Source organism: Colletotrichum aenigma, assembly GCF_013390185.1.
Source record: "Colletotrichum aenigma strain Cg56 chromosome Unknown KSG_Cg56_contig03, whole genome shotgun sequence".
NCBI classification, from domain to species: domain Eukaryota; kingdom Fungi; phylum Ascomycota; class Sordariomycetes; order Glomerellales; family Glomerellaceae; genus Colletotrichum; species Colletotrichum aenigma.
This window is the reverse complement of record NW_023500909.1, coordinates 3,493,251-3,521,170: the sequence shown is the minus strand read 5'-3', so window position 1 is coordinate 3,521,170 and position 27,920 is coordinate 3,493,251. Positions and strand designations below refer to the sequence as shown.

Here is a 27,920-nt window from a genome sequence, read left to right as displayed (position 1 = left end):
TTGTGCCGGTAGTGGCCAGCAGGGAAAGACTGAGTATGAATCGAAGGATGCAGTACAGGCAGTCAAGATGCCGGGCTGTTGCCTTTGACTGTCGTCCCGTGACAAAATGTGAAGCGAGGAAGGAGGCCGATATATCGTCCTGGAAAAAGGGAAGTCATGCCGTCGCCATAAATAGCAAGGACCCAATGCCGAACCTTGAATATGCTGTTTGAAAGACCAGTGGTATCGAGGGAAACGCCATGCCATTCGGAAAAAACGCTGTGCTGTGCAATGCAGTGCCACCCGTGGGGGCGAAGAATCCGTAGTATAAACATTACGCCTGAACGGGCGTGATCGGGTACAGTCGAACGTGCTGCCGTGTCGTATCTCACTGGGTCGCTGCAACGCACCAGTGTCGGTGGAAAGCCCACGCACTCTTTTGGCACTCCTTACTGCAGTATTTGGTGCGTCGGCAGCGACGACACTTGGCAAACTGGCGGGTAAATTCTTCCCACTTGCCACACTGGTAGTAGGCGCACTGTCGGATGCCTCCTCGGGTATCGTCCTTGCGGCAGAGGTTTCTCATGACGACGCCAGCCCAGTATTGCATATCTGTGCTGTGGTGTCGCACGGTAAACTTCTCGACAAGAGGGAAAATGTTGAAGTCGTTCGGCAGAAGATACTCTTCTTCCAGCTCTTCTTCTTCTCCTTGGTCGAGAGCAACATTGTCGCCGTCCAAGTAGCGGAGCTCCTTTCCGATCTTGAGCCTCGGAACCAAGTGGCTCTTCTGGAAGTAGGATCGTAAGCCACAGTACTTTGACACGTACGCAAGCAGCTGGAGAGACATCAGGACGTCCTCTTCACGAGGCATGGCAGCAAGCATCTGAGCGTTAGGGACAAATTGCCGGTCGAGCAAATAGCGAGGGACGCTAGCATTGGGGATAGCTGGCTGTGGAGGCGTGACCATAGCAGGACGATTTGGGGACAGGCCGATAGGAGGCACTGGAGCAGGGGTTGTGGCGGCGACATTGCTAGTATCGACAGGGCCACGATGTGTGATGTTGAAGGCTCCAGTGTCCTGAGTCTCCGAGACTGTAGGCGTATTCAAGTCCATCGTAGTGGACGCGGCGAGCATGCTGTCGCCCTCTTCCATGGTGATATCCTGGATATTGACAGCGGATTGCATGTCATTGCCAGTGCCCGACATCTCTGCATCGGGAGACTCGTCAGAAGGAGCGTCATCACCAACCAAATCATCCGAATCCACAGTCGAATTTTGGTGTCGGATGGAAGGACGGCGACGAGACCGGCTGGTTGGGGCAAGCATCGAAGTGGGCCGCACTGTAGGAGAGCGCATCTGAGGAGGTGGGAGAGGAGTAGTGGGAGAAGACGGTTGCGAAGTTAAGTTGGGGTTTCCAAGGGACATCATAGACGCGAGGCGGTCGACGTCCCGAACGGGTCGGACGAGCCCATCAGAAGCCTCGCCGGTAGGAACAGCCGGCGCCAGAGGCTGCACAACCTGGCGAGAAGGAGAAGCAACGGCATGGCGGGCCTCGGCAGCACGATAGTGATGGTGGTGGTGATGGTGATGGTGGTGTCGGTGAGCCGAGAACGCAGGTCTGTCAGTGGAAGCACCTGCAGGGTACTGAGGCGGAGTAGGAGTGGTTTCGGTGGTCTGTTGCGGGTCGACAGCGGAACTCGATGAAGAGGAGCCGGCATAGGTCGCAGAGACGTCGATGGAAGGCGGAGGCGCCTGACGTCTTGAGGATCTTTGATCTACCTCGACACGGCTGGACCTATTGGTGAAAGACGGGGCCTTGTGTACGCTGCGGTGCTCATGGCTTCTGTGACGATGATGATGGTCCTTGCTCTTGTCGTCCGATTTTTCTCTACACTTCTCAGTGACCTTGATGTAATTGTCGAGAATGGTAGCAATGACTGGGACCATGTCGGCCTCGACGACTCGAGTGCGGACGTTTTCCGTGCCTCTAACGCCAATGTTGACGACACACTGGAAAGCCAAGTTCCATTTCCACATGTCCATCATATCCTTGCTGCGGCCGCGTTTCAAGATACAGACCAGACGCTCGATGCCGCCATCGACAGTGAGAATGTCGCGAATGCGAGCGGACGAGGTAGTGAGGTAGGCGAGATGATTGAGGGAGTTAATGAGAGGTAAGGTGGATGTGCAGTCGAGGGCTCGCCGGTCGTATAGGGCGGTCGTGATGCCGACCGACGCCTTATTGACGTTGGGGATGCTGAAGTTGACTTCTCTCATCTTGAATTGCGGTCAAGATGAGGCAGTATAGAGGTAGAAGTCGACGGGGGCCAGGCAGTGCAGCCGTGGGAGGGTGCGAGAATGAGATATCCCTTCCAGTTTGGATGGCCCCTTTGTCGGGGTGTTTTAGATGATGTCGTATCGGACTCGACGTGTCGAGGGTTGCACCTGATGCGTGCAGGTGGAATGTGGAAAGAGAGAGGGAGGTATGGTCGAGATTTTGCAGAAGGGTTGCTCGACGGTGGCGATATTGTATGTATGTGTGTGTGTGTGTGTGAGAATTGGTTCGGATTGGATCGGATCGTGCGTGAGCGGACTCGTCTCGATTCGATGCTAGTTTCGTACCGCGCGAGGGGTTGGGAGAGTGGCCAGGGAAGCTGCGAGGCTCTTGTTTTTCACCTTCTCTTGCCGTAGCGTTCAAAGGGTCCGTTGGTTGATGGTTCGTTTGCAGAAATCAAGGGAGAGATGCTATGGGTGTTGAATCTTTTTTTCTTCTCTGTGTCTCGAGAGAGAGGGAAAGGTGGATGTGTAGAAGGGGAAAGGGTGTGGTCAGGCAGATGGAAGAAGAGGAGGGCGAAGGGTGATGGAATGGTTTGGTTGTGTTTCAGGACCGACACCCGGAAGCGTGACTCGGAGTGCGGTGAAATGGCAACAGCGTCAGCCAGACCCGACCTGAGAGACAATGCAGATGGAAGCAGGCGCCGTTAAGCATACGCAACCGATCTGGCACGCAATGATATCAAGTTGAGCGGGCGGGACGGAGGCGCACTGATTAGAAGAATTTGGATGGGAAAGACGGGGGAAAAAAAAAGACGGGGGAAAAAAAATGACGGGGAGGTTGGGAGGAAAGGAGGAGAAGTACGGAGACGAGGAAGAAGCAGACGATGAAGATGGATGCATCCGCACGCACGCACGTACGCGAGATTTGTGCAGTGCTGCAGCAGTGACCTGGGCGTTTCTCAAGCGGCCCAGCGGTAGTACCTACCTACTTGGGTACCCCCGTGGACCTGCCTAGGGGCAAAGGCAGAGCCAGGAGCAGCCCACAGCGTCTGCTCAGCGTTCCATTCCATACCTTACCTAGCAGCGCGCGACGAGAGGAACCTCAGCGCGCACAAGGGGATTTACCTACGGATACAGAGCCTGAGGTGTACCTGAGAGGGCCCTCCCGCCACGTTCAGTCTCTACCTAGGTACCTTAAGGTAGGATAAGGTAATTAAGATACACACAGGGACACTACATATACGTTGCACGTCGGGGTGCCCAAGGAGGTCGGGTGCCTCCCAATACACCTACCTAGGTACCTTTCGTAGGTGCCTTAGGAACCTAGTCGCCTAGGTGAGTCCCTAGCACGCCTTCACGGAGAGTCCCTAGGTAGGTACGTGACAGGTATCCATCATCGTTTTACAGTCGGCACATAATACAGGGCATTGTAGCGCGTCACAGCACCCACGAGACAAGATAACAGGCAAATAGGCTCAGCCAGATGAGGCAGAATACGGATATATCAAGTTCCTTGCGTACCCACCTACCTGAGGTACCTTACCTAAGTCATGGTGCGTAGAATGACGGGGGCTATTAACGACGGCGAAAGACGAGAAATCCTAAGGATGGTGGGAGGGACCGGGCAGCGGAATATCTAAACCACTCCACACCCGGCAGATATTGACTGACACTGAATTGCATTGCACCTCTAGGTACCTTAGGTATTTAGACACCTATCTAGCAGGACCTTGGTGTAGGCTAGCCCACGATTGAGGGGAGCCCTGAGACTCACATGAGCGCCCCCTGGTCGGGTAGGTAGGAACAACTACAGGCTCCACGGGCAGCGAGGGCCCGGAGCCCGGGCGGGCGTGGACGGCGGACGGTTTGGCGGATTTCACAGGGCGGGACCACTGAAAGGGAAAGACTGACGAATGATCCAATGGAACGTCGTCTTTTTAGGCTGGCATCCCCCGCCCCTACTCATTAAATTCATCAGCAACCAAGGAAGGTACTCCTGTCTATTTTTCCTCAGGGCAAGCGCGGCGAGCATCACGATAAATGGAACCAACCATGCCCGACCGAGCGGCCATCGTTGAATTGCTCACATAATTAATTCACTGGCTGATTCTCCGAATCTCCCCTTATCACCTACCATCTTGCTGGTTGGACAACCCGAGAATGTACCTAATCCTCGGGCAGGCTGTGAGGTACTGTGACCTTCAGCTGTGAGCGACACCGGCGTGCGAAGCGAGTTGCCTCATGGCCGAGATTGTCTACCTTATGGAGAGATGCAGTCCCCGTAAGAAGCAACGATGCAATTGGGAATCAGATATAGTAGCTCGCGACCGGCGTCGTAATACATCGTCGTCGTCGACATCACCTACATCATCAAAGAAGCTCCTTAGCACGGCGCTTCAGGGCTCCTGAGATAACAAATACGTGCTTAGGTTTGGGGGTGTAACACATCGGGGAAAGCCTCCAGGTACCGACCGGCCACGCCGCCAGCTTCGCACCCGCCACCGGCCGCATGCGGCGGGCAGATACAGTTTTCTGGAAATCGCATGTCCATCTCCTGTTCCAACCACGGCATAGCTCCCGCTCCCTCACCGTCTTTTTTGGCACTCTTGTTGCTCTCTACCCGGGTGCCTAGAACGGCAGAAGTCCTTGTCTATTCAGTTTTCTTTGTGGGCAAACCATGGCGCCTGTAAGCTGTAAGGTATGAACCAACTCGGCTTTTGCTGCACAAGCCCAAGGCCTTGCCTGCCGAGTCCAGGTTGACGTGCCGCCAGCTCGGGTCACAATCGTCTGCCATTTCCCGGGCACTCCAGGGCATGTTGTCAGCAGTCTGTGCCTGCGAACATGCATGATGTAAAGGCAGCGGCACGTTACGGTAGGGTCGCGTTACGGCCAGGCCGTTGCATGTAAAACGAGACAGGACAGACCGAGAAGGAGGCAAAGTCGATCCAGCCAGATTACGACGGCAAATGATAGGCCCGACGTGTGCGATGCGCAATTGACGCAGCGAACGCTGTGAAGTTGCCGTTTCGTCGTTCCTAGCGGCCCTTGACCCAGATCCCGTGCTCTTGTTAGACTTGCTTGTTTGCGATGCTAAAGTAACGCTAACAGGCAACAAAATAAGAAGGCCCCGGACTTGTGGCACCTCAGGCAAGTCAACAAACTTCCGAGCGACCCTCGTCAATATCACCAGCTGCTTAGCCGTTACGTCAACCCGGTAGCATGGCAAAAGCTTCTCGCGGCTGTTTGGTTCTCAATCGGGCACGCGATGACCGTTCGCGCTGCTTTGTTGCTGGTCCGGTTTGATGTTGGCTGCCTACTCTATCCTTATCCTTAAATTATTGGATTGGTCAAGGCGTCGTGCTGTCGACGGCCCGGGTCTCGTGGTGGTAGTGGTGGTGGTGGTCCGATTGCAATTTGCGCCTCATCGGCGGGATGCAAGGATACTCCCGTCTCCGCCTTCTCACATGGAGCAAGGCACGAAGGGAGGAAGAAGAAAAAAAGGTAGGTATACTCTACGGTGCACTTTGTCCCCTACACCGCTACAGCTGAAGCGAGGAGGGTCTGTTGTCCTGTCACCGCCAAGTACGTGAAGCTACTAGATATCTCCCTCGTTAGCAAAACAAGCGTCAGGAGCCAAATCAGCATCAGGGCAGCGTCAGGGACCCCGTCATTCTCATTGCTGCTCCCTCACTCCGGCGTCGCCATGATAATGAGCCCGGATGGGAATGTGCGAGACGGAATGGAACTTGGTGGAATGAAGAGGGGTCTTCAGCAATCGTCAGCAGCGGCACTTGTCCCAGATCCGATGTGCAACGGTCCTTTTCCATTCCTCAGCGAGCGCCGTCTCCGCCAAATGGAGTAGTGAGGTCACAGGCTGAGAGATGCATAGACATCAGATACAGGCACAGACTGTATTAATCCACTCTGGCCACATCAGGCTAGCGCGTAGACATTCTCTTTCGCAGTTGAGGATGGGAAGGTCCAAGTGTCTTGCTCTTCTCCTCGTCAGACTGTGACTTTCCCTCCAGGGTCACAATGCCGATTGTCGAACCCCATTGCGACTCTTCGCTTCGGTCTTTGTCTCCCCGTGCCCACTGCCGACACAACCCAACCCAGCCCAACCCAACACAACACAACACAACACAACACAACACAACACAACACAACACAACACAACACAACACAACACAACACAACACAACACAACACAACACAACACACCTGTCAACCAACCAACCACAGGACAATGCCATAGGTCAAGGACAAGAGTCCATGGACAAGGGTGGACAAAGAAGAGAAGAATAAGAGAATAAGAACCACACTTTCCCATTACCATTCATTGCTTGCTTGCTGGCATACTGCATCCTCCCAGACCCGCAGGGTCCTGCCCGACGCAGGCGATTAACGAAAGACGTTGTTGATATGCTTTGCCGCCGGCGCTAGCCTTTTTGTCCTGCAGGCTGCAGCAAGAACCACAAATCTGTTTTTACTTCGTCTTCTGGCTGCGTGCCACGAGGTGAAGACCCTGACTTTTCATACTTTTGGCGGCTGACCTGGCCACTGGGAGCCTTCGAAAAGCAACCCTCTGCGAGAACACTAATTGACGGCGCTCCATTACCTTCGAACTGTGTGCAAGGCCTTCCTACCAGACCCCGGAACAATAGTGGAAGTACCTACCTCGCGAGGAGATATGGCGGTACAAGCCGGATGGCTCAGTCAACCAGCCCGGTCAGAATCCTACCACGATTACCTAGTAGGTACCTACCTTAAGGTACGAATACCTTACCTAGGTAAAGTACTCTGAACCTTACGTAACAGAAGCAAGTGGCGCACGGCCTCTGCTCCTCTCCTCTCCCCTCTTCTGGGACTCCAAACCCGTCCAACAGCGACGAGGGGCTGGCGCCTTACTGATTGGCCGTGCGGGCGCGCCTTCCCTTGCCGCCTCTGCCATCTCAATTTTTAACAGCGCTTAAAGAAAATGACGGGGGAAAAAAAACACGGGTATGGTCCATGGATAGTGGAGAGGGGAAAAGGAACAAGAGATCCAAGCACCTCCCTCCACCCGTCCCGTCCGTCTGCTTCAACCCTCCACCCATGGCCCCTTTGGCTTTTGTGCCGCCATCCACTGCCAAGCCTCGCCGACCATGTATGGCATCTCTCTCTCTCTCTCAAGGGTCTGAGTCCTGATGGGCCCCCTCCTTTCCAATACGCTTCCTTGTTTCTCAGCTGGTGCCCTCCTGATCCCCCACGTCGAACAGGTGTGTGGCATTGTGTATGAGATGAGCAGATGGAACCGCGAGAACGGTGAGAGTAGAGGGAGACGGTCGGTTGTCGCTGAAGTTTCTGGGTACCTTGCTTGCCTAAGGTAATCAGGGTCGCCAGTTCGCATCTCACATCCCAAGACTGGCCATCCAGGTGCGTGTTGTTGCGTCTGACCCTTTTACAGGACGAAAATGGAGCCCGCTTGCTGCCTCCCAGGTACGAATAGTTACCTTCAGTTGAGTCAACTGCCAACGCACCGAGAGTTCGAGGACCACTAAGTGGCGGCAGCAGCAGCAGCAGAATCACGCACATCACATCTCATGCACAGCACTAGGACAAACGCGTCCCCCACCTCACAAAACGCCGCCCAGCAAGCTCCCGTAGAATCGCCTTCATCGACCCAGCTTGGTTTCTGGCAGCGAAGGCATGAGCGAAGCAATGCTATCTGGTCGCTGTGCCTGGGAGCGTGCGTGCTGCTGACATGATTGTTTGAGATAACCATCCTCCTGAGCTTCTCTTCTCGTTGTTCCCTACCTCAGCATGTGGTCGCGTGAGTTGTGAGCGAGTTCTGCACCGGTTCGACACGTGTGCTGCCAACTGTATCCAATAAGGCTGAGCTGAAGCTCCGTCTACCTCCCCGAACGTCAGTGTGGACGCATACACCAGTCCCTGATACCACGTCTGACAGCTCTTCGTTCTCGCAACAAGCTGGCCCGGTGTTCGGTGTTCCAGAGAGATCCCCAAAACCAACCACCCCCACCACCGAGATCTGAGGAGATGCGGTCCGTTGATCCCTGTTCTCCGCTCAGAGGCTGGCAAGCCCATTCTTTTCATTACGCGCAGACAGTGGGGCCTCTCGCTTCCAGCCTTTCCATCCGCTGAACAACCCAACAGCCCAACAGCCTGGCAATCGCAACGTTTGAATCGTCAACCTTGGTTAGCCGCGTCTGGTCCTTCAAAGGCACCTGTTTTTTCGTGTCATGATATGGGCAAACGAGCTGGCGGGCTGAATAACCAGTCTCGGCAGCTCTAGACCACCTGAGTGGCATCGTCGCCTTCGAATGGGCCACCGCAAGCTTGGGGCTTTTTTTCGTGACGTCCATTCCTCTGTGATGACATGCTTTAACGTCCTTTGAGCTTCCCGGTACAGAGCGGAGGATAGTTCCTGATCGATATGTGGACACTACTGCCCTTGAGGCTGCTTAGAAGGATAATTGCAATGAGCATGGCTTACTGACAACGCTTGCTGGGTTATGAATTTTCTGGTTTCGTGCCAGAACGTGTGCTTTTAATGATACGCTTCTTCAGATTTGAGCCTCCATCCCTATTAGATGCTTGCTACACCAATCATCAATGCTGTCAAGATGCTGGTAGGCAATGCGCGGCTGTTTAATCGCCGCTAATCTTGGCATGTCTGAAATATTTCATACCGACCCAGGCCACAACAACCCACACCCATGCCATGATACAGGTCAGGATGATGAGGGCTGGATAGTAGCCCACAATGGGCAGCGTTGGATCATCTTCAAGCTCCGGAGGGGCATACGGCGTCGTCCCAACATCCCACGCCCAACTCCACATGCCCAGAACCGAGCCCATTCCCACCACAAAGACAATCCACGTGACCATCAGGACGACCCATCCCCACCATTCCGTGTCTGAATAGTCCCAATCCGCATCAGCAGGCGGCAGTGGTGTACTTGACAAACCACTGTACGAGAGTGGTGATTTGGCTTGTAAGATGGAGCGACGCCTCCGACTCGCAAAGTACGATTCGGCGCCCGACGACAGCGACAGGTCTGGCCGTAAAGGTGACGGTATATGGTTTGGGATATGTAGAACGTCGTCTTCGTCCGTGGTAGATGTGTATGATATCGTCGGACTTGTTATGCTCGACTCGTTCTCGTTTGGCTGAGGAGGGCTTGTCGAGGAAACGGAAGACTCGGCCAGACTCGACCTGCTCGCGTAGCCGTCCATGGAAGGACGAGGGGTGAGGTCCGAAATATTGAGCCCAAGAGGATCGTGCCCGGCTGTCGTTGCAGTTGTGGCAGTCGTACTTGTGGGTGGTGATTGGGATCGATGCTCCGTGTTTTCCACCCCACGAGAGACACTATGCGATGTGTCGATGGTGAGCTGCTTCGCCTCCTTACGCTCCCTCTGCGCACCTCTTCCTAGAAGGGCAACCTTCCTAAGGGAACCTTTCCGTCTTCTCGACTTCTGTTGAGTAATGGTTGACATGGATGCCGACGCCGAGTGCGCTGCGTCTTGCTCGGCTTCGTGATGTGGCTTCCCGTCTGAGAGGGAGCGCATAAAGGGGAGCTTGGAAAGTAGACTGGCGCCAGACACCGTACGTCGATGTGGATTATTCGGGAGCTGGGTTTGCGACTGGGGATGGACAGGCAGACCAGCCGTTGGTGGTGTTGACTTTGTCACATCTACAGAAATGACGTCGCCGTCGTCGTCGTAATCGGCGGCGGCGGCGGCAGCAGCGGACGCAGTTCGCTCCATTGTGTATTGCATCCAACTGCGATAATCCCTTATCGCACAAGGCTGGCCCCGGTAGAGAGAGTGGAGAGTATTGGTCGGAACTGGGGGCGGAAGACAAAGATGGGACGGGCTGAGACTGTTTTCGAGTCGGAGTTCAGTTCGCTGCCAAGTTACATGCTTCTCTTTTCACTGTTGTGCGATCAACGAAAGACCGGCGAGAAAGACAAGAGAGAGAGAGAGAGAGAGAGAGAGAGAGAGAGAGGCCTTCTGGCTGTACAGAGCCTAGCTGCATCTTGAACTGAAGTGAGGTGGTTTGTTGGATCGCCAAGTTACCTAGCCAGGTCCCTGCCTAGACAAGGGCCGCGAATACGCGGTCCAGTGACCTGTCTGCCCATGGCGGAAAGTGGGTGTTGGAGCAGCCACGATCTCTCAAATCTCCCATGTATCTAAGGGAAATAACTCTAATACGCATCACAAGCAATCAGCGGAGTACTAATCTGAAGAGAGTGCCGTGTCCCTGGCAGAGTGGCCCCAAAAACGGCTGAAGCTGAAGTGTGGGGGAAGCTGTCTGGGTCGTCCCTCATGTGTATAAGGTAGATAGGTTGAAGCCTTTTCCCCCTTCCGTAAGGTACAGTAAAATCCATCACAGTCCCCCTAATGTTGAGGCGCTGGGCGGTTCTATGTAAATGATTGCTCGTCTCGTCCCATCTCATCCTTGTGTCTCTTGCCTGACAGACTTCGCACGACACACGACACACGACACACGACACCCACGCACACACGCACACACAGTCTCTTTCGTCTCCCTTCCCGCCTCCCCATACCATAAATGCTGGCGACTATCGGAAGCCGCCGCCATTGACCCTGTTTATGCTTCCACTGTTCCTGGCTGCCATCCTTCGCTATTGAACAGCCAAGCGCCGGGCGACACCGCCGGCAAGACGGGCCCATGGCTTCCAGCCCTGCATCTGCACGCTTGTCCACCCCTCCAAGACGACCTGCCACCCCACCGAGTCCCGAAAACGGCAACGTCAACAGCGATAGCAGTGCACCCCATCTCGTCCTTCCACCTTCCCAAATCGCCTGTCCATCTATAAACATCGCTGGTGACGACGCCCGTCGGACGGTCGACTTTGACAACGACGCGGCCTTCGACCATAGCAGCCTCCCTCACGTAGCAACGACATCGAAATCCGGTCTTTTGGCTCCCTCGCCGAACCTGAAACTCGGTTTGCTTCGTCCGGACGCTGCAGCAATGGCCGAAGACGACCCTCCTTCCGCTGGGGGCTCTACCGTCTCGAGCCCCTTCAACTTTCAGACGCAGGTCATCTCGACCTCGCCTGTCAAGTCGGTATGTTCAGCTTCGCGCGGAGAGATATCGCTCATCATGATGCGCGCCTCGTCATCTTCGCATCTTTACTCGACCACTGACACCGGCCTCTCGCAGAATATCGGCCAGCGCCGCGGCCATCGATACAAGCACAGTTCGATATCGACACAACACCAGATCTTCCAAGAGCCTCCTCAACGTCCGCCCCCCGTTCTACCTGCGTCCCTTCCCGTCCCGACCGTTCGCGAAGCATGGAAGAGCATGTCTCGCGACCAGCGCGCCCGGCTCTATTGGAGCCTGTGCCACTTGGCCGTCGCGTCCTGGCTGTTCTTCATCTCTGAAGGCTCGCTGGCCATGATGGCTCTATCCCACTTGGTCTTCTTCGACGCCGGGAGTGCTGCCGTGTGTGTCGCCGTTGAGGTACTCGGTAACTTCGAAGTCTGGCGCCGTAGCAGCATCCGCCACCCCTTCGGTCTTGAAAGGGCCGAGGTTCTCGCCGGTTTTGCAATGTCGATTTTCCTGCTGTTTGGCGGCTTCGATCTCGTATCACACAATCTTAAGCACTGGCTCGAAACAAAGGGCGGACACGAGCCGCATCATGAACATGCTCATGAACGTGTGTCAGCCGGCGAGGTAGACTGGGCCGCCTTCGCCGCGATTGCTAGCACGGCCATCTCCGCGTATGGTCTAAAGAATCACGCGCGCATTGCTAGAATCATGCGAGTATCATGGCTCGCCGGACTTCCTACCCACTTTTCGAACATCTTTCACTTCCTTACCGTCTTCTTTTCCAGCTTGCTGCTTCTGCTTCCCCTCCTGTCCATCAAGACATACATTTGGCTCGACCGGACGCTGTGTGCGGCCATTGCGGCATCCATGTTCCTGTTCGGCGCCAAACTGGCCATGGCCCAGGCTATGATGCTGCTGATGTCGTACGGCGGTAATGGAGGCAATGAGGGCGTGACCTCAGTGGTGCGGGAGATTGAGGCAGAACCTGGCGTCACACGCATCGAAGACGCGCAGTTCTGGCAGGTGCACTACGGATTGTGCATGGCTAATCTCAAGATTTGCGTGGCCAAGGGTTGTGATGAGGGTACGATTAGCAAGCTACGCAGCCGGATATCAACTCTGATACAGAACAGGCTGGGCGAAGGATACGGTCGGGGCACGAGTCTGAGATGGGAGGTTACTCTGCAGACGAGCATTGACGCAACTGGATGAAGTTTGGACAGTAACGGGCGTGTTTAGTTCATCGGGCGTTCTATTGAATGGGAATCTCAATGCGTAGACATTCGTCAGGTTGCGGGAAAAGAGTCGAGAGTGAAAATCTATTTCTTTCAGGAGGTCGAGTCGAGGAGGGTATCCGTCCTTCTTGCTATATACCGTTGTGTACAAAATACCAAAGACTTGTGAATAGAACAGGCCTGGAACACGACGGACCAGTTCGTCCCAGAAGGCTATCTTTCAACACCGCAACTCCTTTTTGCGTCCAAGTCATAACACGTTACAGACCTGAGGGAATTGTCCTCAAAATAGCCCCCAGCGTCCCCTCTGCTTGTCGTCTTTGCTGGGTCTGCCGCCCTGCTGCCGCTCTCGCTCACGGCCCTCGAGCTGCCGCAAACTTTCCATCTTCTCAAGAACCAACTCGAGGAGCTCTTTGCGACGGATGACCTCGAGGTGTCTCCTGATCTTGGGATCCTCCTTGGCAAACTTCTCAATCTCGGCGTCTGAAAGGTGTCTGCCAAGGCGAAGGTCAAGCTCCCGGGGAAAGTTGTAGTAAAACTCTGAGAGGAGCTCCACGTTAAGGAAGAGCACTGCGGTCGAAGCCAGCTTGGTAGCTGCCGCATCAAGGAACACCTCGGGGCAGTAGTACTTGTTCTTCAGGTTTGCGCATTGTTTAGACTTGACGGCCAGCAGGCGCATCTTGATGATGTCTGCGCGGTCCCTGAGGAACACAGCCTCGCGTCCTGGTCGATGTTAACAGTGTTTTCCGATGATTTCTTACATATGGAACTCACCTCTTGCAAGAAGAGCCGCACTGAAGCCTCCAGCACCGCTTCGTCCATCCCCTTCAACAACAACATCGCCTTTTCGGGCACGGTCCACGAAGTTCATAACCTCTCTAAGCTTCCTTCGGCCGCCGACAGTGTCTTCGATGCCCTTTAGAGCGCCTTCACAATCTTGAAGCTCCTTCTTCAGCACTACAGCCGAGTGGTCCCGACCCTGGGTCCACTCTCTCTCATCAATGTCGATTTCAAACTTGTAAGGTTTGATACAGTTCTCGACCTGGTCGCTGGTACTGTAGAACCTCTCGTTAAGAATGGTCGACGCAGCATCCATGATAGCCTCCCGGGCAAAGGGGTGGCTGCTGAACGTCGAGCTCTTGATCAGGGCATCAATGTGAGACTGAATAGATGAAGCAACCACAGTGGTTGCCAATCTTCCCACTCCAAGCTTTGTCAGGGAGGACGTAGACGCATCGAGCTGCCTGTGCCAGTACAAAGAATTTGGGTCGGCCTTGGGAAGATCTGCAAGGTTGTCTAGGTCGGGTCGGGCAGGAGATAAGTCCTGGATGGGCTTGTTCCAGTATCTGGCTGCGAGTAGGTCAAGAACCTTCTGATCCAACTCCTGCTTCAGCAACTCATGCATTTCAGGGCGGCCAAACTCCTCTGTGAATTTCTTGAAAGAATGCTTGAACCCATCGAGGCTTTCCGCCAAGTAGGACTCGGCCGAAAGTGGGCGATCATTGTACTGAACCTTGAACTCATAAGTTGCCTCTTCGAGCTCTTGCCTGATAGCGTCGCTCGTGGTCTGAAGGCTGGCGGACATTGTTTGTTCAAGGACAGTCATGAGCTTCTTGCGCAAATTGATCGTCCCAACGTTGACTCCGGATCCTTCGCCGAACTCAAGCGGGTGGTTAGAAAAGAATGCGCTCTCATTCTTGGCAATGGCCGATTGGATGCTGCCGGATCGCTTGAACAAACCACCCGTCTGGGGAACTCTTGAGACGACACCAACATAGCCAAGCCTGAGGGGGTACTGTTTGTCACTAAGGATAGCAGAGCCTCGAGTAGCATCAACTAGGTCCATCTTGGTGACTACTCCAATCGTCCTCTCGCCCCTAGGATCCACACGACGGCTTGCACGCAGGGCTGTTGAGTTTGCGAGATCCACATCTGCGGCAGAAATGGCCAGGATAACATTTGGAGGCTGAATATACTTATCGCAAAGCTCCGAGATTTTCTGCTTGAGCTCAAGCGGCTGACCTTGCCCCACGACTTGGATGTAGCCCGGCAGGTCGATGAGAGAGAGGTCTGGAACATTCGGAGAATAGATTGTGAGGTGAATGGGGTCATCCGACACGCACTGGCTGTCTGGGACGGCCAGATTGAGTTCGGTCAACGTTCTCTGAATAGAAGAGAAGTCTGTGATGCGTCTGAGGCCTAAGTCCGGAAACTCGCCGTATTCTGCCTTTGAATCAGGGGTGTTGACCAAAGTCAGCTCAATCGGCCGACGGGTAACCATGTTGGATCCCTTCGGCAAAAATTCGTGACCGACGAGTGCTTCCAGAACCGAACTCTTGCCCGAGGACTGGGAGCCGATGACCACAATAGAGGGCAGAGTTAGAGTGCTTGACTGTCCAACTTGCTGAAGCATGCCCCGAATCTCGATCATCTTCTTCGTCAAGACCATCATCTGATCGTCCTTGGCTATCTCGTCGGGGTCTCGGGGGTCGTCGTCGGACTGTTCGTAGCCATATGCCGCGGCCGAAGCTCCAACAACGGCAGCAGCGCCAGCTCTGCTCTGTTTGGGAGGCTCCCCACCCGGTCCTTCATGTCCGCCTTTTCCTGTCCCAATCTCCTCGTGGAGTCTCAACACCTTTTGTAGCCATTCTGGCGTTTCGAACTGTTCTTTGGTGCTTTCCCATCCGCGCCTTGTTTGATCCGCTATGTCCTTTGCGCCACCGAAGATGGTTATTGCAGTATCCGACACCCCATCTGCCGTCTTGGCGACGAAGTCCCACGCGTTGGTGGTGAGCTCTGATAACGGCAACGTCAGTTGATAGTTGGGAACATGAAGGCGAGGTTGATCTTACGGTTGGCTTGGTACTGTACCCAGGCGAGTGTTCCAACAGCCAGCCCTCCGAACATGGCAGGAATCCTGGCAAATTTGACCACCAACTTTGGCAAGAATCGGGCAAAGGAGGCATTTCGGACGATTACAGCATTGTGGAAAGCGTTTCCCGGGAACCACATGCGGCGTCGAGTCGCCCGGACAGCAGCGTCGGCCCGTTGAAGGCCACCCACAGGAAGCCGATGAAAATGGCGAACGGCTTGAGCAGGGGCGCGTCGCGTCGTGGGCAAAAGCCCTGCAGAAAGAAGGCGTCCGCTCATGCTGCCGGCAAAGCACGAGGCCCGATGATGGAAAGTCGGTGACGGATTGTTCGCATGCGATAATGATTGAAATGAAGGGTTGCTGAAGGCAAAGCCGGGTTCTTCAGGATTGAGTGGTTGTGATCTCGTCTCCGGTGGGGGAGTTGTGCGTCGTCGAGGAGACGAGGGGAACTAGAAACCCGTTGACTTGTCACGAAGGAGTGGCGTGTATTCACACAGCGGGTTCTCGCTGGTTGCAGTTGCACTCAACACCGAGTTGCATGAAGAGCCCATTTGCAATGGTGGGGAACACATTGACGAAGGTACCTTGCCTACTAAATTCGCCATGTATCTACTTGAGCGGGCCTGACCTCTCCTCGACCTTTGTAGCTGGCTATCTATTTTAGTGTCTGTCCCCGTTTGATGCATGCTGGAGGGGCTATTAGCACTCCTTTAAAGGCTTATCGCATCATCACGTACCTCAGACAGGCATGCCCACGGTGTACTTTCCATGCTTGTAGACGGGGACGCACCCGCCCCGAAGCTCCTCCGATCACCAGCTGAGTAGGTTTCCGTAGGTCGCCGTTGGACGTTAGATTAAAGAGCCCCGTGGCGCCGTGGCCATCCCGACTGCTCGACTCTGGCTTTTCGGACCCAGACCAAATGACTCACTGCAACAACGTACTTTCTCCATCTGCAAGCCCGACTGACGAGGATGAGACCACCCTGAAGATCAGGAACGCTTGAGCCAAGCCGAAGGCGCCATCGGCATTTTCCATTCCCCCAAATTGCTGTTTCTTTTCCCCCATCGGCACGGACGCTCAGCTGCCGCGCGCCCAGATCAGCTGGCCAGGACTATCCCCTACGCTGTGTTCCCAACAAGAAGCCCGACTCTCTACCAAGACTTGGGACAGTATCCTGTGGGCTACAGATCATATCCCTATCAACTTGCGTCACTGCCCTGGGGTTTCTGATCGCGCCATAGCTTATCAAACAGAATATATTTGACTGGGTCTTCCCTCCGCTTATCTTCCATTCCGCTGCCACACTTTGTTCTCTACTTATTTGCTTCCTCGTCGTCGTTCCACGACGGTCCGCATCCCTCCCGCCACCGTTGCGCGTCCTGGCCGTATCGATCTCTCCGAACATCTCTGAGCTCAGGCATCGCACCTAAGTTTGCACGCCAGCCACCATGTGCCGATTCTTGGTACTTCTTCGCATAGCTTTCTAGGGTCTGCATAATGCTAATTGTGCCTAGGTGTACCGTGGAAGCGATGAGATTCTTCTCTCCAAGCTTATTCTCGATCCCACCCATTCCATTTTGAAGCAGTCCTTCGATTCGAGGCTAAGACTGGTGAGTTTGACTCCGTTCGTACCAAAGCGTCTGTAGCGAACATATCTAATCTCATTATCCGATCTAATAGGACACAAGACGGGGTCAGAACAACGCCGATGGGTTCGGAATTGGCTTCTACACCGACCCAAAACTTGGACATGCGCCATGTCTCTTCACCTCCACGATACCCGCCTGGAACTGCACCAATCTTCACCGTATTGCCTCGAAGACTGCTTCACAGCTAATATTTGCCCACGTCCGAGCAACCACCGAAGGATCCTTGAGCGAAGACAACTGCCACCCGTTTTGTCACGGAAGCTTAATGTGGATGCATAATGGGGGACTCGGGGGCTGGAAGTACATCAAGAGAAGGTTGGGTCAAAGATTGGCCGATAAATGGTATTTGGGGGTTCAGGGTGGTACAGACAGCGAATGGGCCTTCGCCCTATTCCTCGACACCCTCGAGAGGATGGGTCACGACCCCAGCTCCCAACCTCCGAATGGATTCGGTCCTACAGTGCTCCGAAAGGCCCTACTGAAGACTATTGCGCTGATCAACGAGCTCATTGACGAAATTCCGGAGAGCACAATCCAGTCGGAGAATGTGGACACCCGAAGTTTGCTCAACTTTGCCGTTACCGACGGCAAGAGCATCATCTGCACTCGATATATAAGCAGTGCAACAGATGAGGCAGCCAGTCTGTACTACTCATCAGGCACCGAATGGGGAACGCGAACCTCGGCTGTTAATGATCGAAACTACCAGATGGAGCGCCGAGACAAAGGTGCCGACATCGTTCTGGTTGCGAGTGAGCCGTTGACGTTCGAGAGAGGTATACTTCAGACTACTAGAAGCTCAAAGGAATCAACTGACATTGCAGCAGAAAATTGGGTGAACGTTCCGACCAACTCCATTCTGACTATCCACAACCAAACTGTCATGGTTCATCCGATCATTGACAAGTACTACGACCGAAGCCCATACCACGTCAGGTCCAGCGCGTTTGTTCAGACGAAGGGTTTGATTGCAAATGAGAAGATTTCGTCTCTTCTTAGCCCAGCCGCGACCCCCCTGCCAACTCCCGAGGCTTCCAAAAGGACTTTGGGGCCAATAATTCCATTCGGTGTTTCTCGTAGCCACACACCCGATCATTCCTTCGCCGTCAAGTCGAGGCCACCCAGTACACTTCACGAAGTGTCAACACCAGCCGATTCAAGATCAATTGTGACCATATCGAGCGGGCAGACCAGCACATCCCGCCCCCTTGTGCAAGGCAACATAAAGGTCAAGAGAGCTGCACCAGAAGTACAGCCCAATATTGACAGCGACACGGATTTGTTAGCACCCGACGACCAGAACCACAGCAGGACTGAGTTCGGCCATCCTAACAAGTTGTCGAGATTCTTTCCCGAATTGACTATGAGCTAAAGGGCCGGCTAAGCGTAAAGGTCAAGACACTTTTTTGGTGGTCTTGGACATTTTGCCCCCTTGGCAAGCACAACTGAGGAAGCTCGTTGATTGCGCATGTGTACCAAAAAAAAATTCATGGATTACAAGCGGGCGTTCTTGTCTTACTGGGAAAAGAAAAGTGAAAATACAACCGGTGTCATAGAAAGGGCGTTGAATCTGCATGTCCCATACGTCTCAGCACCTTAGCCCTGTAACTGAATAACAGAAAAGTCGAGCTGCCTACCGAGTGATTCTCCATGCAATAGCTCGCTGTCGTCTGGATTGGCATTGAACGCCGGGCTGTTGTCCGTCAGATCAAGCAACTGAATGGGGCGGCACCTCCGAATTCGCCCCACAAACTTGCCGGCCCCCCAGATTGGCCAATCCTCAAAAGGAAGAGGCCAAGCATATCGCTGTCCAAATTCCCTTATGCCAGTAGACGCCTTCATTCGGTGCTTGTTCGCTGGCTCGGACATCCAGCTATGCAGTGACAGGTTCACCTGAACGGATGCATGATTGGCAAAGCCAGGTCAAAACTTTGGACAAATTAGCACCCTTATCGGCGGATTGTCGATCTGCCACTGCTCCTGTCACCCGGTATCTTATCTACGCCTGGAACCAACGTCTTTCATTTTGTGACCCTAACCTGGCATATTCCGCAGGTTGATTTTCTGGTTCCTGTTGTTTCTTTGAACCAGGCATCGCACAGCACTACGATTTCCCCTCCGCAAATCATCAACGATGCCTCCATCATGCACATTCTTAGATCTTCCTCTTGAGATTCGTCTTGAAATATACAGCCAACTTCTTGTCCACCCTCCGCCTGATAGACTCGCGCCGAATACCAGACCCGCCGAAAGGCTACATCCTGCCATCCTTGCCGTCAACCGGCAAACACACGCCGAAGCCTCGCCTATTCTCTATACCAAGAACATCTTCCTTGCCCACAGTGCCCTGCTCGCTTCTTTCCCACGGCTCCGACCATGGTATCCGCCGGTCAAGGAACGAGGGGTGCTCCCTCGTATCCGGCGGTTCCACATTCAGGTTCGCCTTGACTGTGACCCGGCCTACGACGCCGAGGCAGTCACGGCTGCTTTCAGCGGTGCAGACGAGCTTGTTGTGGAGGTCCGGCAGTCAATGTTCCTCGGAGCAGATCACGGCACACTGCAACTGTTCGAAGGAGTTCGGAGTGTCAAGGCCGTGAGAATTTACGGGAGCACGTTCGGCTTCGAGGACTACGCACGTTGGCTGGAACAGCTGATAAGCTCCGAGGCCGACAGTCTGAAGATTGAGAGTTTGTTGGGAGGCAATGACCGAGTCTAATGTGACTTGTTCAACGTCCTCGTGTTTTCAATAAGCAGACTACATCCGAGGCCTATTCTCGATGCGAAACGACAAATTCTTCAGGCAATTGAGGCATTGCTCGAGCTCTGAGCTACAAGACTTGACGTTCCCGGCTCCTCTACTTCAAAATCTCATCGCATCCAATAACCTGACTATGCAAATCACAAAGAAAGAAGGAGAAGAATAAAGGCAGGAGAGGCTCCGACAAGGGGTGAGGGCGCGTTACAATGGCGACATCACACCCCGCGGTGACAACACAGAAATCTACTCCACATTGATCCCCGAATTCAGGCGCCCCTCAGTGGAGTATACGCCCCGGGAAGAGCTTGTCTGGGCGCGATCGGCCTATCAAGGCGACCTCGTTACCGGCCTCCTGGTCATGAGAGCCGCTGCTCTAACGGGCAGCGGCTAGGAACGGCCACTGAGTTTTCAATGCACAATACCTAAGCTCGGGTCCCTGCTCGGACCTGCGGTCGAAGCTAATCCCTATCGAGACTCTAGGTCCCATGTCGCAATTGTTCGCGCGACACATCCCATTTGCTTTTTGGCCGTTCATTCCTTTTGATCACCACCCGTCCCGTTCTTTCACACACCCCTTCGATTTCAGGACTTGCAGGTTGGCTGGCTGACTTGAAGGGCTTGGGAAACGCATCGCGACTCTACTTCGAACGATCGGGTGAACTGGAAAGCCCACAGCCAATTATCACGCGACCCTGAGAATGGCGTTCGAATTCCTCCCTTTCCTGTCTGCCGTATTTGGCTGGATCTACTTCCTCTGCTGGTCCGGGTCCTTTTATCCGCAGCCTCTTCTGAACTTCACAAGAAAAACCACGGCTGGCACGACAGTCGACTTTCCTCTCATCAATTGCCTCGGTACGTTGCAGGCTCCTCAAGAGCTCTAGCGCAACGCGACAGGGTGGCTAATCCGTGATCTTCAGGATTTCTGGCATACCTCGTCTCTAACTCCTGCCTCTACTATTCTCCCGTCGTCCGCTCCCAGTACGCCGCACGCAACCATGGCCTTACCCCGACCGTCGCCTTCAACGATATCACCTTCGCCGCTCACGCCCTTCTCCTCTCCTGCATCACAACCAGCCAGTATCTTCCAAGTCTCTGGGGGTTCTCCCCTGCCGCGGGCACCAAGCCCAGCCGCTTCATCACGGGCATCGCATTTGGTTGCGTCGTGGGCGTTATCCTCGTCGCATTCATCGTCGCCGGGGCTCCTAGCGATGGTGACCCGCGGACGAGCTGGTGTGCTCTCGATGTGGTGTATGCCATCTCTTACGTCAAGCTGGTTATCACGTTGATCAAGTATACCCCGCAAGTCATCACCAACTACAGAAACAAGTCGACCAAGGGCTGGTCGATTTGGCAGATTCTGCTTGACTTCTCTGGTGGCCTGTTGTCCTGCGCCCAGCAGGCCATCGACTCGTATTTGCAGGGCGACTGGTCCGGCATCACTGGTAACCCTGTCAAGTTCGCCCTGGGCAACGTGTCCATGGTTTACGACCTAGTTTTCATGACTCAACACTATATACTGTACCGCGGCTCAGATGGTAAGGCCGAGGAGAGGGATTCCCTTCTTCGTGCAGACGATGAAGAACACCAACGACTAGACTAGACACTTGCTTTTGGTACGACTTTATACTGAATGCTATCCGGCATATCTTGATTACTTAAGAGAATAGAACGATACCTATTTCTGAGTACAAACCCCTGCGTTCTTGCTGAATGTGCCGGACAGCCTGCGAAGCTTGGAGCATGCATATTGTGCTACCGGAACACATCTGTGAGCAGTAGTAAATATTTCATACATATCTAGACAAAATACGAAACAGTCTAAACACGCTCCTCTGGAAGAAGTCTAGAAGTCTACCTCTATTGTAGCCTTGTCTCCAACCGCGGTATGCCAGGCGCAGCGAAGCTCAACAAGAAACGCGAGTATACCAACCACTTGCAAACAACGTCCAGAAGGACTGCACAGGACAGGAAGGAAAGGAAGAAAGAAAAACAAATGCCGATGTCCCTTTGTATGCCTGCCCCTGAACGCCGTCGGGGGAATATGCAGTCTCGCAAGGTGCCTCCCAACTTTTCTCCGCTCTAGAGTCGTCTCTGTTCTGGTCTTGCTTTATGCTCTAGAACTTTTTTCCCCGGCCGTATATGCGATATGTGACTAATCCTTCCTTTCAGCCAGACACGCCTGCCTACTCTTTCTTAGGCCGTGCACTGTCTGATCATTTGAATTTTAGGTCCAGAATTTCGGTCGAGGCCGCTCATGAAGAGCCGTTTTCGTTGGTCTGCATGAACGCAGGAAGCTTCTTCCAAGACTCCTGGCTGGGCACCTTAACCTTACCAAAGTCCTCGTCGATATCGAGGATAATCTTCAGGGCGTTGCGGCTGCGCGCAAAGGGGCTGGTGTCCATCTTCTCCCTCAACGTGGACACAGCTTCCCCAACACCAGTGTGAACCTTCATAGAGTCTGACGAGCCGGGGTAAGGGATGACGCTCTGCAGAACCTCGTACGCGGCCAAGGTGAAACCAAACTGGGGAGATGAGCGGAAGATTCTGGCGGGACCACCCTTGAAGAAAGCACGGAAGCCTTCTTCCTTCCAGATGGTCTTGGCAGCGTGACGGAGACCGGTGTATGTGGCCTCACCCTTGCGAGCTTCGACCTGGAGACGGGTCTTGATGACGTCGCAAGGCGTGGTGAGGTAGGCGGCCGGCATGCCGGCAATGGCGCCGGCAGTAAGTAGCTGAACGACGCCCAGCTTCTTGGTAGGCGACTCTCCAAACATGTCCTTCTTCAGGTGACTGTAGGTTGGGAAGTAGATGGCGGAGAAGGGAACGTCACGCAGAAGACATGCAGAAGCGCCCTTGTAAAGACCAACTAGACCCAAGTTGCGGACAATCCACATCGCGGATCTCTTCGGGGCTCCTTCAACAGTCTTGGCGACCTCGCCCTGAACCTGAAGTCGAATCTTGACGATCTCCAGAGGGTTGGTAAAGACCTAAAAGGAATCATGTCAGGACCGATGCGAACCCAGATGTGTGCGTTTATGGGGGAGACTTACAACTTGGCAACCTCCAGCAGCGCCACCGGCAAGAATCTCATGGCCGTACCAAATCTTGCCCTCCTTGTTGGTAAAGTGGCCACGAACAAGGTCGTTCACCGTCAGCTTGATGGCCTTCTCGGGTGCTACACCAACAAGCTGAGGCAGAACACCGGAGTACAGACCGCGCAAACCCTCGTTTCTCCATACCTTCTGGAAGCAATCGATTGAGTTCTTGTACAGCCTCTCGCCTGGTCTGGCACCTCGCTGGTTTTGCAGGCGCGTCTTCACGAGATCGATGGGATACACCATGAAGGCACCGAAGGCGCCGGCTAAACTGCCAAGGCCGAAGTTGTAGCCGGATTCGAGGACCCGACCAAGAAGCGCCTTGCTTGCTGAGGCGCCCTTGGCAATTGCTTTCTGAGCCGCATCGTCGACCTCGGAAAGGGCGTTTCTCCATGAGGGATCAAGTACCTTGGCGAAATCGGCAAGTCCGAGACGACCCGAGGGCTCTTCGAGGCTGGCGAAGTGGAAAAGAATGTCGGCCTCCATGGGAGTGAAGAGGGAGAACCGAGTGATCTTGGCGGCTTGGTTTAGGAACTCTGTCCTGGTAATCTTGCCATCCGGGCTCTTAGCACAAGCACGGCGCACAATGAGCTCGACGAGATCAATCTCCTTAATCATGTTCTGGAAAGCGCGCACATTGGCATACGACACCTTGCTGCCGAGGGAAATGTTGCACAGGGTCGATAGGTTCTCGAGCAAGTGGTCAGACAGCTTGTGCTTAGAGGTTTCGCGGATGATGCGCTCAAAATCTTCGGGGTCGATGAAGCCATCGCCGTCCTGGTCGAATTGCTGGAAGGCCTGGCGAATTCTCTCGCCCTGGAGACCGCGCAGCATCTGGGAGAATTGGGGGTAGTCCATGTGGTGACGCTTCTTCTTGCTGCCAATGTACAGTTTGGCCCACTCGCACTCCCAGTCAAAGGGAATACTGTCGGGTCCCTTGTTCAGCTCGTAGAGCTTTCGAAAGTCTTCGTACTTGACGTTGCCGGTTCTATCGACGTCAAAAAGGCGAAAAGCGATCTCGTACTCGGCGTCGGGCTTCATCAACAGGTTCTCGAAGGCGGCCCATTCGGAAAGAGTTATTTTGCCTGCACCCTTGCGGTCGGCGACGCCAAAGAGAATGCCGTACTGTTCACGCTTGATTTTGTGCTATGCGGTGGGCGATGGAGTTAGCAAACGATCGCGTGGTGTATCGGAGGAATATCGGAGACAGCTTCTCGTCCAACTTCATGACATGGAATTCCGCGAAGGGACAGCATTCAAGGTGGAGAAGATCAGGAGAAGGGGAGAGCTCACATAGTCCTCGTCAGTAGGCGCAACAGCGTTAATAAACTGCTCAGGGCCCATTAAGAGCTCCCCTGATGCCTCGTCCTTGACAGCATTGGCGACGAATCTGGCTTTGGTCTGGGCGGACAACTGGACGGGCTCTTCAGCGCCAAGGAGACTCTCCTTGACGGCCTCCTTGACGGCCGCTGCTTTGCTCATCTTGGACAGATTGGATTCGCAAGAAGAAGGTGATGCAGTAGGCACGAGGAAAATCGTCTGAGAACTGAGGACCCTGCCTTAACCTGGGTAAGAGAAGAGGAGGTAAGGTGGGTGTGGGTTGTGGGTTGAGCAGATGTTATCGCGCGAGGTAAGTAGGGTGGTGCGGCGCGATAAGATTTGGTCTCTACCAGTCACTGGAGCCGACGTGGGCCTCTGGGGAGAGGTTGCGCTCCAGGATCGGTCGTTTCTATTACGAACTCAATGGACACAAAGAGGGACAGGTTGGTCAGTCAGGGTAAGGAAAGTGGGCAAGAAGTCAAGTTGAGATCTAGGAGGCAAGGTAGGTAGAGGGCGGATAGGGGAGATGCAGTGGGAAAAAAATTTGGGGGAGGCTCGTCCGGGGAAGTTGGTCACACAACTTGAGAAGCTTCCTATTGCAGGCGGTTACTTTGGTCTTTGGTCGCACGCAGCAGGGACTCCGAAAGGAAACATGGAAGCTACAGAATGGTCAGGCGGTCTCGGTTTAGAGGACGCGTTAGACGGATTCAGAGTATTGGCATGTACAGAGCCTAGCACGAACGGTATGCCAGGTACATCTGAAGAACAATCAGAGACACTGGGCAGAGACACAGAACACGCTGTAGAAGGCGCAAGAGACAAGAGACAGACACAATGGACAAAACCAGCGGGATGACGGCGGGGCCTGAGTCAATTCCTCAGATGCGGGTGCCCGTTTTTCGGAATCGCCAGCCTCTGGCGTAATTTTTTTTCCCCCTACCTCCACGCGGGAGTCAGGAACAGGCTTCGGATCATAGTTGATACCCGCCTAGCGTGCCGCGATACCCAAGAGAATGGGCACGATAAGGATTCATCGGCCGGCGGTGACCTAGGCATTCGTGGACCAGCTGGCCTGGCACGCCTGGCAGGAGTGCCACATGCACAAACCCACAGACGCCGCCGCCGACATGTGCGCACACATGCCGCTTCATTCTGCATAGTACAGCGTTCGCGCTTCTAAAGTACTGCCACCAGCCCTGTATTGGCGGGCTGACCGCCTCGGACAAGGCCGGTCTTGCTTCCGCCCTCGACGGCGCGCGCGTGCAGAACGGCAGCTTCACTCTGCCGTTCTTTTCTCCTTCCCGCCGCCGTTTTCTTTTCTTCTCCCCCCCAATAATCAGTGCTCCTCCAGGTCCTGATTTTGACCTTACTTACCTCAAGTAGCCTCGAAATCGGTTTACACGTACTTTTTGAGTGCCTCGACATATGTCACGACCGGAAGCAAGCCATCTACCTTGTCAGAAGGAACATGCACAACGGACAGAAAGCCGCAGACTCCTGCGCAACAAACAGTCACTGGCATAGCTTGCTTTCTGTGTACATACTCCACGGAGGAAGCCCGACCTGGTAGGTACCAAACATCGGTCTCTACCAGGATTTTCACACACAGGTCGACAGTTTTCAGGTTGACGGGGATCAGTGCATGGCGCTCCACTCCGTTCCTCCGATGGTCCACGAGTGCCATCAGATTCGTGCGCATAAACTTCGGACAGTGGATCCCGGTCCTGCCCCGAACATGCCGAGGGTGCCCATGGGGAAGCGGGTGAATCGAACCTAGGCTTGTCTGGGCACGCGGGAATTCTAGCCGCCTCGGATAAGGCACAGCTACAGCTGGACGCATGGTCTGCAAGACCCCCAAAATATTTGGGATTACGCAGTATTACGACAACCTTCTACGGAATTCAACGGCCGCGGGAGCTGCTGGGCTGAAATGTTGGTTCTTGTTTCCTGTAGAACCGGCGGTCACGCACACTAAGAACCCCATGCTCTCCTCTCCCACTGCGTCAAACCCATTGCCGCACTTTCACTGCGACACATCCGCACCAACGGAGGTGCAGGTGCTTAGGCCTGCCACTTTCGGAAACCGAGACCAGCTCGACCGACGTCAGAAGGGCCAGCTGGGGCTCAGTGATCGGCTCGGAGCACCTGGCCTCGACTCGAGGACCGGCGCTCCCGCCTGCGCATGCGGCTTCCAAGTTCCAGTCAATCTTCTTTGCCGCCTCGCGAATCGAATTCCCTGTCGGTTCAAAATGGCCGAGCGGGAGAGATGAATCCGATGCACTCACCGAACCCCACGCCGTCGCCAGCATAGCCGCTCATGCGCACTCCGTCGCCATCTTGCAGATATGTTCTTTCTTGACCGTCAGATGTCTTCCAACTCACCGTGCCACCCTTGGTCATCTCAAGCAGACAGCCGTGCTCGTCGTCGCCAGCACCCGACACCGTACCCGTAGCCAAAACGTCACCCGTGTTGAGGTTGCAACCGTTGATCGTCTGCTGCGCTACAAGATCTCGAAACGTCCAATACATCCAGCTGAGCTGCGCCGTGCATACCGTCGTGGTCTGCCCGTCCGCCAACACCTCGGCTTTGAGGGCAATGTTGTAGCTTGACTTTTCTTTGTGGTCGAGCAGGTAAGGCTGCGCTGGTACGTCCTTTGTGGGCGGCCGTGTCGCAAAAGGCTCGAGGGCTTCAAGGGTTATCACTGAAACCAATTGCATTGTCAGTACTGCAATCAGGGACAATTCGGCGTGCGGACGTAAGACTTACCCCAAGGGCTGATTGAAGTTCCAAAAGACTTGCCGTTCATTGGGCCGAGAGGGTTCATCTCGAACCCTTGGATGTCACGAGCTGCTTGCTGTCAGCGACGCGGCTCTCTCCTTCCTTCGCAACGATGCTCTACTTACCACTCCAGTCATTCAACAGAACAAGGCCGAAGACATGCTCGTCGGCATCAGAAATCGCAACCCGGTCGCCAAGTTCCGTCGCCTTTCCAATGATGCAAGCTACCTCCAGCTCGTAGTCAAGAGCTCTGCATGGTCCGAACCCAATCTTGTCTCCATCACGAAACTGACCGTATGGGCGAGTGATTTTCGTTCCCGAGACCACGATGCTGGACGGCCGACCGCTGTACCCGATCGGAAGATATGGTGCTGCGGGCGGCATCGACGCCTGTCCCATAACGGCCGCTGATGCATTCAACAAGTGTTCCTTGGAGCAAGAGAAGTCGGTGAAACCGCCAATCTGCACCGGCAAATGCAGATGCAGATGAACATGTTCAATCGGGACGCCGTGTTTTGAAACCACCGACTGATCGGACAAGGTGGTTTGAATATTCTTTCTGAGCATACGGAGTTCGTCCTTCCCTATGGCGGCTAGGACATTGAGAGTTGGCTAGTTCATGGTCAATATCACGTTCATCTTTCAAAGGCTGTGGCATATACCTGGGACAGCGCGTCTTGGACCTGCTTGGAAGCATCGAGGCCCAAATCCGCAAGAAATACAACCAAATCGCCAATTCTCGTGGCTACGCCCTTAGGATGTTCGGCAGTGCTGGCAATGCCGTACGGAATGTTGGCCAGGGAGAAATGCTCAGAGAAGCTCATCTTCGCGTGCTGGGCGTTCAAATACAATGATGAAAGGAGTAA

The 27,920-nt window shown here is 54.3% G+C and overlaps 9 protein-coding genes across 9 annotated transcripts; 4 read left to right on the top strand and 5 right to left on the bottom strand.

Moving 5' to 3' along the window:
- Window positions 1-367: 367 nt before the first annotated feature.
- On the bottom strand, window positions 368-2,257 carry samB (MYND-type zinc finger protein samB; the record flags this gene model as incomplete). Its single annotated transcript, XM_037320168.1, has 1 exon — window positions 368-2,257. One exon carries the CDS (start codon window positions 2,255-2,257, stop codon window positions 368-370), a length of 1,890 nt encoding a protein of 629 aa, XP_037181404.1.
- Window positions 2,258-8,908: 6,651 nt separating this feature from the next.
- Window positions 8,909-10,027, bottom strand: CGCA056_v004912 (Uncharacterized protein; the record flags this gene model as incomplete). The annotated part of the gene is made up of 1 exon (XM_037320167.1): window positions 8,909-10,027. One exon carries the CDS (start codon window positions 10,025-10,027, stop codon window positions 8,909-8,911), a length of 1,119 nt encoding a protein of 372 aa, XP_037181405.1.
- A 1,234-nt stretch (window positions 10,028-11,261) lies between these two features.
- On the top strand, window positions 11,262-12,557 carry zrg17 (putative zinc transporter zrg17; the record flags this gene model as incomplete). Its single annotated transcript, XM_037320166.1, has 2 exons — window positions 11,262-11,357; window positions 11,454-12,557. 2 exons carry the CDS (start codon window positions 11,262-11,264, stop codon window positions 12,555-12,557), a joined length of 1,200 nt encoding a protein of 399 aa, XP_037181402.1.
- Window positions 12,558-12,863: 306 nt separating this feature from the next.
- CGCA056_v004910 (Protein msp1) lies at window positions 12,864-15,487 on the bottom strand (the record flags this gene model as incomplete). The annotated part of the gene is made up of 3 exons (XM_037320165.1): window positions 12,864-13,303; window positions 13,355-15,376; window positions 15,433-15,487. 3 exons carry the CDS (start codon window positions 15,485-15,487, stop codon window positions 12,864-12,866), a joined length of 2,517 nt encoding a protein of 838 aa, XP_037181403.1.
- A 1,414-nt stretch (window positions 15,488-16,901) lies between these two features.
- Window positions 16,902-18,474, top strand: DUG3-1 (putative glutamine amidotransferase DUG3; the record flags this gene model as incomplete). Its single annotated transcript, XM_037320164.1, has 4 exons — window positions 16,902-16,916; window positions 16,968-17,063; window positions 17,134-17,878; window positions 17,930-18,474. The coding sequence occupies 4 exons, from the start codon at window positions 16,902-16,904 to the stop codon at window positions 18,472-18,474; spliced, it is 1,401 nt and encodes a 466-aa protein (XP_037182393.1).
- Window positions 18,475-19,236: 762 nt separating this feature from the next.
- On the top strand, window positions 19,237-19,818 carry CGCA056_v004908 (uncharacterized protein; the record flags this gene model as incomplete). The annotated part of the gene is made up of 1 exon (XM_037320163.1): window positions 19,237-19,818. The coding sequence occupies one exon, from the start codon at window positions 19,237-19,239 to the stop codon at window positions 19,816-19,818; it is 582 nt and encodes a 193-aa protein (XP_037182392.1).
- A 740-nt stretch (window positions 19,819-20,558) lies between these two features.
- CGCA056_v004907 (Cystinosin-like protein) lies at window positions 20,559-21,460 on the top strand (the record flags this gene model as incomplete). Its single annotated transcript, XM_037320162.1, has 2 exons — window positions 20,559-20,712; window positions 20,778-21,460. The coding sequence occupies 2 exons, from the start codon at window positions 20,559-20,561 to the stop codon at window positions 21,458-21,460; spliced, it is 837 nt and encodes a 278-aa protein (XP_037182395.1).
- A 652-nt stretch (window positions 21,461-22,112) lies between these two features.
- Window positions 22,113-24,437, bottom strand: SLC25A13 (Calcium-binding mitochondrial carrier protein Aralar2; the record flags this gene model as incomplete). The annotated part of the gene is made up of 3 exons (XM_037320161.1): window positions 22,113-22,847; window positions 22,911-24,101; window positions 24,249-24,437. The coding sequence occupies 3 exons, from the start codon at window positions 24,435-24,437 to the stop codon at window positions 22,113-22,115; spliced, it is 2,115 nt and encodes a 704-aa protein (XP_037182394.1).
- Window positions 24,438-26,278: 1,841 nt separating this feature from the next.
- Window positions 26,279-27,878, bottom strand: fah (Fumarylacetoacetase; the record flags this gene model as incomplete). Its single annotated transcript, XM_037320160.1, has 5 exons — window positions 26,279-26,511; window positions 26,561-26,977; window positions 27,043-27,123; window positions 27,180-27,666; window positions 27,717-27,878. 5 exons carry the CDS (start codon window positions 27,876-27,878, stop codon window positions 26,279-26,281), a joined length of 1,380 nt encoding a protein of 459 aa, XP_037182397.1.
- Window positions 27,879-27,920: the final 42 nt, after the last annotated feature.